The sequence below is a fragment of the Pecten maximus genome, chromosome 19 (assembly GCF_902652985.1).
Source record: "Pecten maximus chromosome 19, xPecMax1.1, whole genome shotgun sequence".
In the NCBI taxonomy this organism is placed as follows: domain Eukaryota; kingdom Metazoa; phylum Mollusca; class Bivalvia; order Pectinida; family Pectinidae; genus Pecten; species Pecten maximus.
The window spans coordinates 24444481-24461336 of NC_047033.1; the positions used below are offsets into that span (position 1 = coordinate 24444481).

At 36.8% G+C, this 16856-nt stretch overlaps 1 protein-coding gene across 1 annotated transcript in view; it reads left to right on the forward strand.

Moving 5' to 3' along the window:
* Positions 1 to 2391: 2391 nt before the first annotated feature.
* LOC117317251 overlaps positions 2392 to 16856 on the forward strand; it is a 181438-nt gene continuing 166973 nt past the window's right edge. The window contains 2 exon segments of the mRNA XM_033871983.1: positions 2392 to 2684; positions 3112 to 3295. Coding sequence (XP_033727874.1) covers positions 3230 to 3295 — 66 coding nt within the window. The 5' untranslated portion in view covers positions 2392 to 2684; positions 3112 to 3229.

A 16856-nucleotide genomic window follows, 5' to 3' on the forward strand; every position in this document is an offset into this window, starting at 1 on the left:
AGGTAACTCGAGGTACTAGTTTGGAATTATGGGTTTCGCATGTTAAATAAGTTGAAGAAAATATTTTTGAAACAGGTGATATGGAGTATGTCCAGTTTTGTTGCATTTGGTTTCTCAAAAGTTGGGATTAAATTGGCGATTTCAGCTGTCCGAGATCTTCTAGGGTATACTGGTGATGAGGTAAGTGTTTACTAATGATATTATGTACGGTATACTGGTGATGAGGTAATCATTTGATTTCGAGGCTAGAATTTAAGCCCCTGGAAAGAATAATGTGGATGACACCAGTGACAATAAAGGGTCAGAAGTTTTTGTGCATTCAATACGTTATAATATTTTGTGTGTTTGACAGGCCAGGTAGGGGAGAATAAAATCTAGTTTTTGGTAGATTCAGGATCTTCTCTAAATCTGAAGAGGTATACAATAGGTTACCAGAGAAATATTAACAAGCATTTACGAAGCATGGCTTAATTTGTTATTGGCGACAGATGAAAGTATTCCAATTAAGGGTAAGGCTATGTTTGACTTGAAAAGTCTAGATATAGACATGAAGTTATTGTGGCCAAGATAGAGGGAACCTTTTGCTTCTTGGGACTAGATTTCCTTAATAAACATGAAGGGGAAATGGACTTCGGTAAGAAAGTCCTCGAGCTGGGAAAGGAGTCTCTCAGACTACTGTATGCCTTAAGCCAGCTACACAGTGTGATCATGTAAGAGTTACAGAATCCGTGAAAGGAATTTAAAAGCAAACACGGAAAAGCGTAACAGTTGCGTCGTTGTCAAGATTTTCATTATTTTCTTGGTTAATAAATTTATAATAGTATCAATTACCAAATACAATTTACAACAATTCTTCTTTGGTTATAGCTGACCAAAGGTAAAGACAAATTGCGTTCTGGCGATAACATGTTTCGTCGGATCAAAGATGTACAAGATGATGAACCCACAATCGGGAACCGTCGGCACTTTCAGTAAACGAGAAAATACCTACGGAAAGTGCCGACGGTTTCCGATTGGATGAATCCATACAGGTTCAGGGGGAATAATCAAAGAAGAGCAGAAGCTCCTTAGTGTTCAGTGCCTGTGTTCTTCTTTAAATGGTATCTGATGAATTAATCAATTCAAAATGGAAAATTGGAACCCTATAATACAGTTAAGAAGAAGTGTCTGTTGATAGCAAAGTCTATTGTTGACCAAAATAGAACTGGATTAAAAAAAACTGTCAGTATTGAATTTAACCAGTAAAAAGGTGAAACTAAATGAGGGCACTTCAGTTGCAGGTCTTCAGATCACAGACAGTCTCCTAGTAGTTTGGAAGGATTATCAGACAATTCAGATCTTCCTGTCCGTCTAGAACCTTTGTTGGCCGGAGTGTCCAATCAATTGTCCGCAACAGAGGACGAATTGCCCTCCATAACTGGAAAGGTAAAGCTACCCAACGATTACTGCACTGATTCTATTGGGGTGAGGATGCCATTACTCCTAGCTTTGTGGAAAACATCCAAGAAGAGGAAGCTTGAACAGACAATGTGTAAGAAAGAGGCAGCGGTTGTCAACCACGACACAGCAATTCTAGTGAAGGAAACTGTTAAATGTCGCGATGTCTATATAATATCCATTTTGACGGTTATGAACGCGCCACGGAAATAGCAAATCCACGGAACCAACCGGAAACCCGAGTGCCTTGACTACAGTCAAGCAGACGACACGGAATCCCAGATCTTCGAACATTATAGAAATTGAACGTTGTTTAAAATTCGTCTTATTACAAAATTTACATGTGTTTGGTCTATAATGATAATATCTAGATATATATTTTCGACTGTAAACCAGTCCTATTCCGATGAACCATGTACATGAATAAAAACATCCTTTTGTCACTAGAATGGTCAAACTTTATCTCGATAGGTTTAACTTTCATTCTTTGTATATTTACCTCCATTAATTTCACTGGGAGGATTGATATTTGAGAGAGACTTTGAGTATACTAATTATAACGTCCAATCCGCCCGCCACTTCTCCAAGTTTGACGTCCAGGATGACCAGTCAACCACACCTTGGCGTATAAGGGGGCGGTGTACCCGTCGTCCCTATAAACACCTGTCAAGAACAAAGAATATTGCCTAAGTAAAGATCAATTACTTTCCTATAAGTTTCAATACAGCTGGTGCCAATTTTCCTGAATGATTTGTGGAACGTAAGGTTGAGAGTCAGCCGTGCCCTACTGATACCTGTACACTAGTTAACCTGTGTTAGCTGTGGGTATTGGAAGCTAGTCTTACCTGTATTCCGCTCAATTCACATAAAGGGGATTTAGTTCAGCGGGTCAGGGATTTATTTACATATACCATATATAAACATACAATTGGAGCGCGCTGATACTCCGCGGTATGGAGAGCCGATCAAGCATAGGATAGTTATATTAGGATACTGAATGGAACTCTATTTGGAATTGGTGTATTCGAGGGTTCAGGTAGCACATGTGTTAACTATCAACTGATCATGCTGTGTTTGTGTCACATGCTTTTCTCAACCACGCTGTGTCACTGCCATTCATTCAGGGATGTGTCGCCGTCAGTACACACTGACGTAGCAGGATAAATCCATCCGTTGACCGGACCCCTAAAGGGGAACGACACATTCACCAATCTAAAGGTATCAGAGTGCTTCAAATTTTGAAGGATGTAAGTTACAAAAAAATATTTTAATCAATAATATATATGTACTAAGATGTTTCGCTATCTATATTTCAGAACTAGTTAAATGCTGAGATGGACAATATTTTCCAGAAAAGTTTTATCCAATTTTGGTATTATTTTTGTTTTCAAATCCAGTTAAGTTCATAGATGAATTTTGTTGTGAGTGTAATATGACAGTGCAGTTTCATATCTTGTTTACATGTTAGGATGATGTTTAATGACATCAGGGATAGTAAAAACGATTGCCGAAATATCGACACACAGGTATATAATGCATGACTACAGGTTTATCTATGTGTATTTTTATCGGAATCAAATTCATGACAGTACACAGGTACATAGGGTTATCGTAAGCTTTCTATATAGATAGATAAATACATTGTTTAGTGCAAAATCGTGTTTATCATTTCAGAGTTTTAGGCGAATGAGAAGAGAATGAAGAGCGCAGTGGATTATTTTTTAACATCTTAGTAATTTCTAGGATAAATGGATCAGTGTGAATGTGCGTTATGATATTCATTGGATAAAGTATGAGTTCTAAAACGGATTTACACCACTCTGATAGGTTTTCCAGAACTCGCTCCTGGTCTATAAAGGTGAGTATACACAATTTTTCCATGACAGTTTTTAATGTACACTACATGTATATACTTACGTAGAACCCACGCATTTGGCAAGTCTTAACAAACAGATTGAGAATCACAATTGATTAATTTCTTATTAACAACCATATCTAATTTTAAAATATGTTCAAAGTCCTCCATCCCTGCCTTTACACGTGTAACAACATTGATCTGCATTGATACAGGGAGTCAGTGTACGTGTGTACAAGGAGTCGGGGTACGTGTGTACATGGTGTCAGTGTACGTGTGTACAGTGTACATGTGTACAGGGAGTTAGGGTACGTGTGTACAGGGAGTCAGGGTACGTGTGTACAGGGAGTCAGTGTACGTGTGTACAGTGTACATGTGTACAGGGAGTCAGGGTACGTGTGTACAGTGTACATGTGTACAGGGAGTCAGTGTGCGTGTGTACATGGAGTCAGTGTGCGTGTGTACATGGAGTCAGTGTACGTGTGTACCGGGAGCCAGGGTACGTGTGTACAGGGAGTCGGGGTACGTGTGTACAGGGAGTCAGGGTACGTGTGTACAGGGAGTCAGGGTACGTTTGTACAGGGAGTTATGGTACGTGTGTACAGGGAGTCAGGGTACGTGTGTACAGGGAGTTAGGGTACGTGTGTACAGGGAGTCAGGGTACGTGTGTACAGTGTACGTGTGTACAGGGAGTCAGGGTACGTGTGTACAGGGAGTCAGGGTACGTGTGTACAGGGAGTTATGGTACGTGTGTACAGGGAGTCCGTGTACGTGTGTACAGGGAGTTAGGGTACGTGTGTACAGGGAGTGAGGGTACAGAGAGTCAGTGTACGTGTGTACAGGGAGTCAGGATACGTGTGTACATGGAGTCGGGGTACGTGTGTACAGGGAGTGAGGGTACTTGTGTACAAGGAGTCAGGGTACGTGTGTACAGAGAGTCAGGGTACGTGTGTACAGGGAGTGAGGGTACGTGTGTACAGGGAGTCAGGGTATACGTGTACAGGGAGTCAGGGTACATGTGTACAAGGAGTCGGAGTACGTGTGTACATGGAGTTAGGGTACGTGTGTACAGGGAGTCAGGGTACGTGTGTACAGGGAGTCGGGGTACGTGTGTACAGGGAGTCAGGGTACATTTGTACAGGGAGTCGGGGTACGTGTGAACAGGGAGTTAGGGTACGTGTGTACATAGTACGTGTGTACAGGGAGGCAGGGTACGTGTGTACGTGTGTACAGTGAGTCAGGGGACGTGTGTACAGTATTACTCGCACAAGGCCCTACTGCTTACTCTACCCCAATTAACACTATCGTAACCTAACCTGGGAATTTAAGTAGAGCCCGTGTTAGTTATGAATGAAAGTGACAAAGTCTTGGGTGTCACTGTAACGGACCTCCTGCATGGTAGCGAAATGTTATATCACCACGAGACATATCAGTGTCTGTGACACAGCTCTACCCAAATATGTCTTCGATTGGGGCTACCTGTACAAAGACAAGGAATTGCTGTGTACGAAGGGCCACCATTTAACATATGTACCTAGTTACGTAGCTTGTATACTTGAAGTCGTGATTAAGGACCAAAACTTACTACAGACAAGAAAGGGAAAGTGAATTGATGAGTCGAGGGGGTGGGCAACAGCTGAGTCATGATTCCATTTAATAGCAAATAATTATAAGTGGCCATGTTACCCTTCCCTCTGATTACCTCCACTATCAGTGGAATTAGTACGAAAATGCGTCTTGACATTTTGACGGCTTTCTTGGACAGTCGTCAAGGCTCCGTCATTGAACTCGTTGCTAGACAGAGGAAACAAAGAAGTTTTCGAAAGTAAGCAAACACAAATAAGCATGCTTCATAATGAGATAGAAGAAGAAAACGAATAACCAGACAAAACAGTTTGATTTACTAGTAATTTTTTTATAATTACTTTAACATTCCATGGCATGTTTCGATTAGGTTTTTTGTTATAATGTTGAAGACTTCTTTGATACGCTACAACATTAGGTGGTGAACATTGTGGATCTTTTCACTTGTGTTATTTTATAATCTACAGACACATTATAATCAAAGGTATCTTTAACATTATTATTGATTTCTGATGATAATTAGATGTGGGTGTGGCTTTATCTCAACTGTAGTATCTGTCTCGTTCTAAACAATCCCTCTAATCAAACACTTCCAACTCAGTACTCAAGTCCAGTTTTGAATAATAATTCGTAGATGAATCGCCAACTGATATTTTCGGAAACAAGGGAGGAATATTGAAAGAGGAATATGTCAGATCTCTGTGTTGTTGCATATTCAATATATTTTGTCCATACCACACGGACAAGGTCACAAGCAATGTACGAGCTGTATTTAAGGACAGCTGTATATAGCAATATGGTGTGACTCGTCTAGTTTAATCAACCTCATTTCTTTGCACAAAAGATTGGTGCTCTGTTGTACATATTCACATGCGAATATGCATCACGTAGCAACTTTGGAAAAGCAGACGAATGCATCTGGCACAATTCCAGACTTCAAAGTTCATGGCATATAACACTTTCATAGGACACCTTGTACGATTTCAAATAATGTTATTCTGAGATGACACCGTGTACGATTTTCAAATCTTTGCTTTGTGTTGGTGTTCGGGTGATTCCTAGGGGATAGAACGCTTCACCAAAACGACAAATATAGGTGTATCGGGTTCCGACATCAAGGCAATCCTACCAACTTAAATGATTAAGACTGATTAAAAAATTGATAGAATTTGTTTCATAATCTTGTAATTTTTTTCTGAGGATTTTCTATTTGAAATTCTAGTAGAAATGATGACAAACTTTTTGTATGTAAATACCGGCATAGGATAGTTCCTTAATCATTAACACTTGTGTCTTAGTCGCCAATACTATACATATATTTATTTTATGATTTTCAGTCTCAACTATGGCGCAAGATTGTCACAGTAATGCATCAACTAGTTTCCCGACAAAGCCATGTATAGCTTGGAACATATTCAAATATGCTTTATAAATATCAATTATTTCGGAAATAAGTATCCACGATAAGAAAATATGTACCTGTTTCAGCTGTGTCCTACATACATTGTTTTTATATTAAATGACGTATTCTTATGTGGAACTCTTCTGGTATAGCTTTAATGCCATTTCTGGTAAACTTCACCTCGGCGTTGAAGGCTAATTCTCAAGTTGTCGTCCCCGAAAAGCAAGGACGGAAGCAATTTTATCGTTATACCAATATACCTAAATCTCAAATGTTTACCAAGAGATAAATACGTGAATCTGATTTAAGTTTAAAATTAAAAGCACACAATGTCTGGGTCAGCTGGTTTAACAGTATTTATTGCAAACTTCAACATCTCAAATCACAATAAGAGTTTATGTATAAAACTCTAAATACAGCGACAACGTTCTCGTGATCGAACTGGCTGACCTTTGGCTTGAAAAACAAGATTTTCATTCATTATAAGGCCATGCTTTGTGGATATCAGTTTAAAAAAGTTCTTTTATTATCGGAAATGAAGGTAATAGGATCTTTTGAATTTACACTGAAACTGTTATTTGTATTGGAGTAGGGAATGCGTTATGGACGTTGGAGCTTCTGTATATTTCATCGATTGTGGATTTCAAATTTAGCTGATTAATCAAACGCTATCACCGGATAATTTATATGATTGTCACAGGTATCTACAGTATAGCTGAATATTACATCTGATAACAGATACAGATGTGTTTACAGATAAAAGTTACCTGGTGGCGCCGATTTCCATTCAAAAGGTCAAATGAATAATATTTGATCTTTAGTTTACACATAATGATGAATTGTTCACAAATTTGAAGTCATGTTTTAAGAGAGACTTTCTGATGCCTCAGATAATATAAGTGGATTCCCAGTTATTACTAAGGATTTTTCTTAACATTTCTAGCTACACTTGTATTTTCTTTTATTCATCCATCATATACACATCTATTCGGGTCGTGAGCATAACAGAGTCATGAATAACGCTCGTCCTACAAAACCGTACAAGAGGAACCCAGATTCGTAGAAAGGGAACCCAGATTCGTAGAAGTGGAACCCATAATGGTAGAAAGGGAACCCAGAATGGTAGAAGGGAAACCCAGAATGGTAGAAAGGGAACCCAGAATGGTAGAAGGGAAACCCAGAATTGAGCAGGGGAACCCAGAAGCTTAGGAGGGGAACCCAGAATCGTAGAATGGGATCCCAGAATTGTAGATGACTAATTTGTAGTTAAATTATCATTATGTTTTGACTAATCAGAATAGTTCGTTCTGTTCGCTGACTTGAAATCCGCACTGTTTTTTCTGTTCAGGCCCATATGAAGTGAAGACAGAATAAGTATACCGAATACATTGCTCTTTGTAAGCGAAAAAGCATCACCGTATTATCGTCATAACGTCATGAAAGTAGGACGTCAAAGATTATGCTACTGACTTCCACGCGTTTTTAATGCATTTACTTTTCTTAAAATTGAATAAAAAAATGTGTTTCATTCATATCATATTTCTCATTAACATATACAGCACTTAATGCAAAACCTCCACAACTTGTTGAAGCTGCTTCGTCATTGTAAACGCTGAAGGAGCGATTCAGGTATAGACGTTACTGTTTTGTGTTTACGATCTTGACATCTGGTTGACTGACCGCCATTATGTGGTCAAATAACTTACCTGTCGTGGCAAACACAGGTAGAGAACAAAGTGTGTTGACGTGTTTGACAGATATTGCCTGTTACTGGCGTTTTTGCTTTCTAAGATATAGTGATCTGGCGTGATGACAGACGGATGGTTGTACAACATGTTAAAGGCCAGTACGTCATCTGCAGGATTTGTCAGTTGTCATATTACCAGATAGACTAATCTTTATCATCTTCAAGTGGCAGGGCAGAATGTTAAGGCACGGACATGATATTGCTTTCATGTTGTTTTAGGACCATTCGAAATTGATTTCTAACAGGAATATAAGTAGAGCATTGCTTGTCTGCCATACGTATGTTGTACATAGTTAAATCAGAAGATAATTGATTCTGAAGTGTATGTTATATGTAAATTTATCTGAGAGCATCATTCTGAATTCTGATATGCATTTTTCGTTTTCAGTTTTGATAAACAAATTGAAAATCATTATACAGTGACTTAATTACTGTAATGTGACGGTCATCATACTCTTCACATAGCTCACATTGTGTCGACACATTTAATTACGATAAACAGCTTCTATTGATACATATAGGTAAAATATTTACTGTTTTTTTATGTTTGTTGAACTGGTAAAAATGATAAGTGGTAATTTACTTTATAATATGTAATCGATATGGCAGCATGCTGTAAATGAAGACTAGCCCAATTCCTTAAAAATATACATAGTTATCGTCCTTTTTTGACGTTTTGTGAATTCCATGTTTTATGTGAACTACAATTGTCACGTTTGGGGTGGCAACCTGTTCACTGATAGAATCTAACCCCTGTGGTGTATATACCTCAACCCTAGGGTAAGTTTTAATGTTTATAGCACGAAACCTATCACTTAGACAAGAATTATAGCCATTTGTTGATTTGTATACCAAAGTTTGTTCACTTGTAGGGGACGATGTAGACTTATATTTTTTACTGGTGTAATAATCTAGCAGCCAAAAGCATATCACATGCAAACTGATAGCATTCCACAGGTACACGTTTAATATACATGTAGCTTAAACAAAATGACAAACTCGTCACAAACAAATAGAAGCATAGAAAAATTGATTTAAGTTATGAATCCTTCTCTTATGGTCAGTTATGGTAGAGTCCAAGTTTTTGAAATGGACGAAAATCAAATTGGACTTCAACGAAATTTTCAAGATCTGAAAGAAAAGGGGCGGTACGTTATTAATCCTGTCATTATTGATATTTGTCTCATGATTGAATATTAGATAATTATCAAAAGTCCATTAAAAATGTGTGTATCCTCCGAACTGCAACACTATATACTGCAAACGTACATATTTTAACGGTTAATTTATTTTAGCGATTTTCGCGCTAGGAAAATTTCGCTTATTTTTATTGTGGTAAAACTAATGCTAGTTTATCTATAATTATTTGTATGGCAAGCATTGTCGGTGCGTTAATTTATAATTCCGCTTATCCGTTTTAATTAGCTTTTGTGCTAAGATTTGAGCACACTAAAATAACTACCTTTACGGTATATTGGATGTGACACGTCGGGTTGTGATACAAGTGTTTTATCACCTATAGTCAACTGACACCATTCTAGAAGCTCAGTGTGTCAAAGGGTAATATCAAATACAAGTCCACCCTTAATACAAAGAAAAGGTCAGGGGTTGAGTACAGTGGAGGGGAGGTGGGGAGGTGTTTGAAGATCACAGATCCCGTCTGACAGGTACTGTGTGGTGACAGGAAATTCTTTGTGTGTCTAACAATGGGGCAATGGAATGGCAGCATACCACTTGTCCATCAGTGTAACCACATATCGTGTATGTCCTTCCAACACCCTAATCAGGACAAGTACACCCTGTCTGATTTTTTTCAGGGAGGAGGGGGTGATCAGTGATTTTATTTCAGTTGAAAAATGCTCCTATGTGATTTGCTTCATTTATCAGGCCTGAATCTGTGTCATACGCTATCTATAAATTATCGGATTCCCAAACGGGGAGACAAAACCCTTGTGTCACCCAAGAGTTATGCTCAGTGTTTAAACGTGTTAAGTAACACCTATCTCTTGCTTTGTCAGAAACCTTCACTGTGGAACATGTTTATATTTACATATATTGGTATATCTTGACTTCAGCCTTCACTTTGCTCATTCACGTACAGTGCAGTATGTAGGATTCATAATCTTTACATTATATCTTATCAAAATGGATGGAATTATGTTGGAATAGTACAAAATTGTATGAAACAATTAAATTGCTATTTGGTTACCGGACGAATGAAATATAACCTCACTAGATTTTTTTTCTAATTTGGGATAAATAAACCTTGTGCCTTTGTGGGTGGGTGGTAAAATCTCTAGTCTTCATATTGCTACGTTAAGGTCGGATTTGACACTTTTAAAATTTTGACAGTTTTTATCCTGAGATAATCCTCAAAGATTTAACAGTTCGATAAGGATACCTGTCTTAATCTGTGTTGGCCCCATTTTTGTCTGGCACAGATTTGGATTCTAACGTTGCATTATTCAGTCTGATAGACTCTAAATTAAATATTAAACAGCTGGAGACACGGTGTCGTAGTTAACTGTTGAAAAATTGAATGGAAATGCTTAAAATGCAGATATATTTCATTGAAATCCATTTGCTCCGAATATCTCAAAATCATGAATAAAATGTTTATTGAAAATTTGTTAAAATAAGAATGAGTGCATTTAAGATGAATAATTGTATTGAAGTTTGATATACAGAATATGTGATTTACAACTGACAGCGGCGAATTGCTTACCACATAGTTTTGTCAGCTGATACTCTGGAAGCATAATCGTAAATAATTTCTTCTTTAAACTTTGTCCTCGCGATATGAATTACCTTATATATGGCTCTTAGTTTGCCTAAATGACATGTATTTGTCGAGAATGTGTGTTTTAGAAGCGTGATTTAAGGACTTTTTCGTTGAATCACATCTGACACACTAGTTATTTTCTATAGGTTTTCGTCTCCGTCTGCTTCTCAGGGTTCTAGCGGCTTCATTCCTTGAGATATTATAGTCAATCTTCTACAATGATAAAGGACCATAATATCTCGGGACAAGTTGGAGTTTAAAGGTTTTTGGGTCAAGGTCAAGGTTACTGGTACGGTTTTATCGGTGGTCGGTAGGGGACTTCTTTAGCGATATCCAGTATGTTTTTTTTTTTTTTTAAATAATGTGCATCTAATGTTTATTGAAATGTTGGCCGAGTTGAGTCGTAGAGGTAGATGATAAAGGAAAGAATGTGATTAAGGAAATATTTGAGATATCAGACTTGTTTTGTTGATTGAATTACAAAGGTGTTTCTTTGATTCTTAGCCATTGCACCTGTCTTTGTGACACGTAATGATTTCCAATCTTCAGTTAATTGGCAATGTTCGGTGTGTGGCATTTGGCCTGTAAGTACATGTCTCAAACTTCAGACTTAATGGTAAGATATCAGAAAGCTGACACGGTTTAAAAGAGCCGTTAACTTTGATTTAAAGCTTTACAGGTGATTGGCGACAAATTGTCAAGTGGTCAGCACGTTCCTTTAGTAAGTGATAACCTTGCTTAAGTACGAACTATCGCCTAACAATGACCAGGCAGCCTGGATCAAGCGAGCTAAATGATATGACCATGATATCTAACATTGTCCTATTTGACAGCCAGGGTGAAATGAAAATATGATGTATTGTCTATACCTGTGACCAGCTGACATGGAAAGTTGAAGTAGACCAAATTTGTATATTTAGGAATCTGAATTTATCTTTCATTTTATCAATGTTCAACAATGTGGCCATGATGGGGTAAGATAAGTACAGCACTATAAATAATAGCATAGCAGTGTAATAACTTAGACATCATGATATTACTGTGTATAGATCTAATACTACAGAATTTTCATATTTAAACTCAGTTCAGTTCAGTGTGACAAACCTCTAATCTGAAATATAAAAAAAAAATGAAAAAAATAGATCAATAAATAAATAATAAATAAAGCTTGATAAATCTGACAATAATCATAGATTCATTATATTATCATATATATGAAAAATAATTATCGAAAAACAGACTTATCTATCCTCGTGTGAGGCAAATAAGTGTATATGTAAGCATTCGCTGACAGAAAAAAATCTCATTGGACCCGTATTCATTATGTAAATGAAAATAAAATCTTCCAAACAGACATTTTCTAGAGCTCAACCACACAATGGGTAACTTTTGTAATGAGCACGTAAACTGATCACAAGTTACTACCACTTTAGATATAGAAGACAGGTAATGCAGCCAGGGCTATCTCTCTCACAAGACACTGTTTTAATCAACTGTAAGCAGTCTAATAACTGTTGGTTCCCAAGTCAGTGTACCAAGTCTCAAAAATTATTTCTATTCGACCAGGCTATTGTTTTTTTTTTAATGTTGAAATAATTTCATTGCTCAAGAAAAATAAAAGAAGAAAACACAATGATTTGCCCTCACGCAGGAGGGGATCTCGACAAACTGAACACTCGAGAGATTGAGATGCATTAAATAGTCTATATACTGTATGTATTAAATGGACCTACAGTTTACCTCCCAACTACAGTATAGTTTCCATACAATGTATTGGCTGACGAGGTTGCCTCACCTAACACTTCCATCTTTCCTCTTCCTGTAGTGAGAGGTAATTCTATTATCTGTACTATTAAATAGGCTATTGTTATAAGAGGATTGACTTTCGGTCCACGTACTTCAGATAAAAGATTTGTAGATATAAAATGTTGTACTTTTAACTGGAACGTCATCGACTGATTAGATAACTGATGGTGTAAGTGATGATATACCCCGATAACAAGTTGTCCTAGTTTGATAGATTTTGAGTTAGAACTACAATCTCATGACTATGTCGGTATTCTTGGTGATTTTTGCCCTGGTTTTTGTCGATTTTGAGTTAGAAATGTTAAACCGGTATTCTCGGTACTTTTTAGAATTGCGGTTTATTCACTATGTTGGTATATTGTGTTTGGTTTTCCTCTATTGTTTTTCTTTTGTTTTTCTTTTGTTTTTGCTACAAAGTTGTCAATTGTGTCTCTCTTCACAAATGATAACACTAAAATATTACAGTAAAATGTTATCTATATTGTAAGTAAGAATATATGGAACCAACAAGAATATCATGCCCTGAATACTGTCGAACTAAATCAATTGAGAGTAGTACTTCCAACGATGATATCAAAGAGTGGTCAGTTTAGAACATAATCAGAAATATTTAACAAATGTAGAATAGCGTTACAACAGCGTTCCTCTCCTTTATGCATCAAAGGAATTTTGATGGAATGAATCGCTAAATGTACCCCACAAGAATGTTCAGTGAATTACAAATGCGGACAAACGGAAGAACAGACACCGGCATTTATGTGCCCCTCACAAAACTTGTGGCGGTGGACAAGAATGTGAAACAGGTCATTTTATTTTGAAGAGCTGAATAAACAAAGCAGACTTCGTTTTTACTTTAGAGAGGCTTCATCTAATATCATTGGCGCCCTGGTTTTGATTAATGTCTGGTTTATATAACACAAAAATTCATAGATTTATTCAATATCACAGTACTGATTAACTTGTATATAACAAATGTTGCTAACAACCAGTAAATCGCTGGTCAGATAATCTGTATTTTATTAAACATCAAAGCCCCGAGTGTGTGTACAGAGCTCTATGTGACAGTGTCTGTAGTAGTTCTCAATGTGTTTTTCCTCAGCAGAATTATATTTACGGTTAGAGATGGTTCCTGTTGTAGGAGGATTGACATTCCTCACTGAGGACTCCTGTTATGTGTATGGATATAAACGAGAAGGTCACGTTGATGTCAAGTTAAAATTACAATTCATTGATAAAAGAACCCCATAAGAACTGTCCATTTTCAGTAAACATGTCATATTATTTATTGATCAATAAGGTAAAATATGTTAATTGTTCTAACAGATAATTTTAGCCTCAAGTACATAATTTTTTTTTTATTTATTTATTTTTTTTTTTAAATTTTTGAATCATTGTTAATTCTATTAAACTTTTTAATTCAATCAGTAGGTAAGTTACCACAAGACAGCCGCAGATGTGTGCGACTAATACATTGACCATTGGAGCAACAGTTGATGGTTTAAAACATGAAAATACCTCCCTATCAAAAATAATACTCCGATACCTTTTATGTATGCATAAACATACTCCCTTTGCAAAGGAAATTGCCCCTATCAAAGCTCTTTTCCTTTCATTCTTTCATTTTCAACAAAGAAGTTAACTCCAACCCCATCGATTGCTGACGATTTTTTTTTTATTTATTGAGGGGAATAAAACATTTCCGAGTGGTAGGGTAGGTTGTGGTCGGATTCATGGTTGGATTTCCTGTTCCTGCCATTTTCGATATTTTCCAGCTCGATATGGGTTAGAAGGTTATGGATTAGGTTTCTGAAATACCTTCTTTTATATTTTTTTGAACCAAATTCAATGACAGTTTGAAAATTAAATCAGCAGGCCATGAGAAAAATATATCTGTAACATGAATTGGATTTATTAATAGAATGTTTTCTCTACTTGCCTAAACACAATTAAGATGATGGCAATCTTTGACGGCTCAACTCATACAAGTGTATAGTACTATTTATTTACTTGCTATCTCGCTAAATTGGAAAGTTATATATGTGTAAATTCTAGTAGAACACATTCCTATGGCTTCATTGACAACAGTTTAACAATGTATTGAAATGAAGCGAAGAGTGATGTGTCTAAAAGCTGAATATTTTTTCAATTGCCCTGTTTAAAGGGTGTGAACATAATTTTGCAAATAAAAGTGTCAAGCTCAATTACATTGAAAACCTTTAAAAATTTGTATATCTGTCACATACTTGAGAACCCATTTGCCAACCTCATTATCTATATTTCTCCTTTGCTTAAAATCAGAATTATTGTGTTAGCTTTTCAAACTGTCAAAAAGTGTAATCCAAAATTTCACATATTGGATCTCCCAGGCTTTGTGATTTTCCTTCATAGGGACGATATGAATTGATACCTTTCATTGGTGAACAAGAACTTTGAGATTGTTATAAAATTTTATACAAAGAATTATACTCCCGTTAAAGAATCATTTTGCCTGTCTTGTCAGTTGAAAAAATGTCTAGACGACTCCCCCTAAACTTGTGAACCAATTTCAATGAAAATAAAACTATGGTTACATCCAGTCTTAATGCACTTTTTTAATGGTCCATAACTCGGTCCCCTGATATTAAGTTAACAATGGTACTATCTTCCAAATCATGACAGGGCATTTGCTTAACATAAGGAAGCCCTGATTTGATTAATCTTGTCAAGACTACTCCCCCTGAACCTGTGAACCAATTTCAATGAAACTATATTGTTCACAGGGATAATTCACCGACAAAATGTAGATGTGTATGCAACTCGCAGTTTTTTTTCTTGAGGTTTTTTTTTTTGTGCTGATCACCTTCTCCATACACCCCCCCCCCCCCCCCCTCCTCCCCTTCAATTTTTATGAACATGTCTATGATAATAATAGGACATCTTCAATTAAAATATTTAAAAACATTGATCTTGTATTTTGTTGCCTTCATATTTAGATATTTTCATAATTTGAGTCTAAAATCATTAGATGAACCTTCTAAATCGAGTCGTGACTGTTTCATCTCTCCAACCATAGCATAACCAGTCTTGTTACCGAATTTCTAAAGGGTCAATGATATGATCTTCTTGAAACAGGACGAACAGGTTTAATATGAGAAGGGTTTTGTATGAGGACCACTGAAATTAAAATGTACACGAATTTTTATTTTTAAATATAGACTGTAACTATTCCATTATTCTATTAGTTCTATTATTTGAACCAAATCTTTGTGGGATTTTTTTTTATATATGTCTTCACGAAATCTTGAAACAAATCCATAACGATGACCATATAGCTAATGTCATAGGACCAATCAAAGCCCTAGTACCTTTATATTATATGACGTCATTTCTGCGTTCATTATGAGACTATTTGGAACTATTTGTACACACAGTAGATATACAAACAGATGTCAGTCGGTGATTATCAGGCCTAGATGTCATACAGTGGACATACAAACAGATGTCAGCCGGTGATTATCAGGCCTAGATGTCATACAGTGGTCATACAAACAGATGTCAGTCGGTGATTATCAGGATTAGATGTCATACAGTGGACATACAAACAGATGTCAGTCGGTGATTATCAGGACTAGATGTCATACAATGGACATACAAACAGATGTCAGTCGGTGATTATCAGGACTAGATGTAATACAGTGGACATACAAACAGATGTCAGTCGGTGGTTATCAGGACTAGATGTCATACAGTGGACATACAAACAGATGTCAGTCGGTGATTATCAGGACTAGATGTCATACAGTGGACATACAAACAGATGTCAGTCGGTGATTATCAGGACTAGATGTCATACAGTGGACATACAAACAGATGTCAGTCGGTGATTATCAGGACTAGATGTCATACACTGGACATACAAACAGATGTCAGTCGGTGATTATTAGGACTAGATGTCATACAGTGGACATACAAACAGATGTCAGTCACGTGCGATCGGTGATTTTCAGGCCTAGATACCAAATCTCTCACTGTTTTCTGACACGTATTTCCTTAAGGTGAACAAATAATGTCTTAATTCTCAATAAAAAGTAATCGCTCACATCATTATAGTCAACCATCAAAAAGGTTGTCCATTTTTAACTGTATGACTTGCTGCTAAGGGTTATCCATATTTGGATAAAAAGTATTGATAATGATCTGCGGTGATTGCGTAAACCTTGCAACTTGCTGGACCTAGGATATATTGAGGTGTGGATGGACGAGT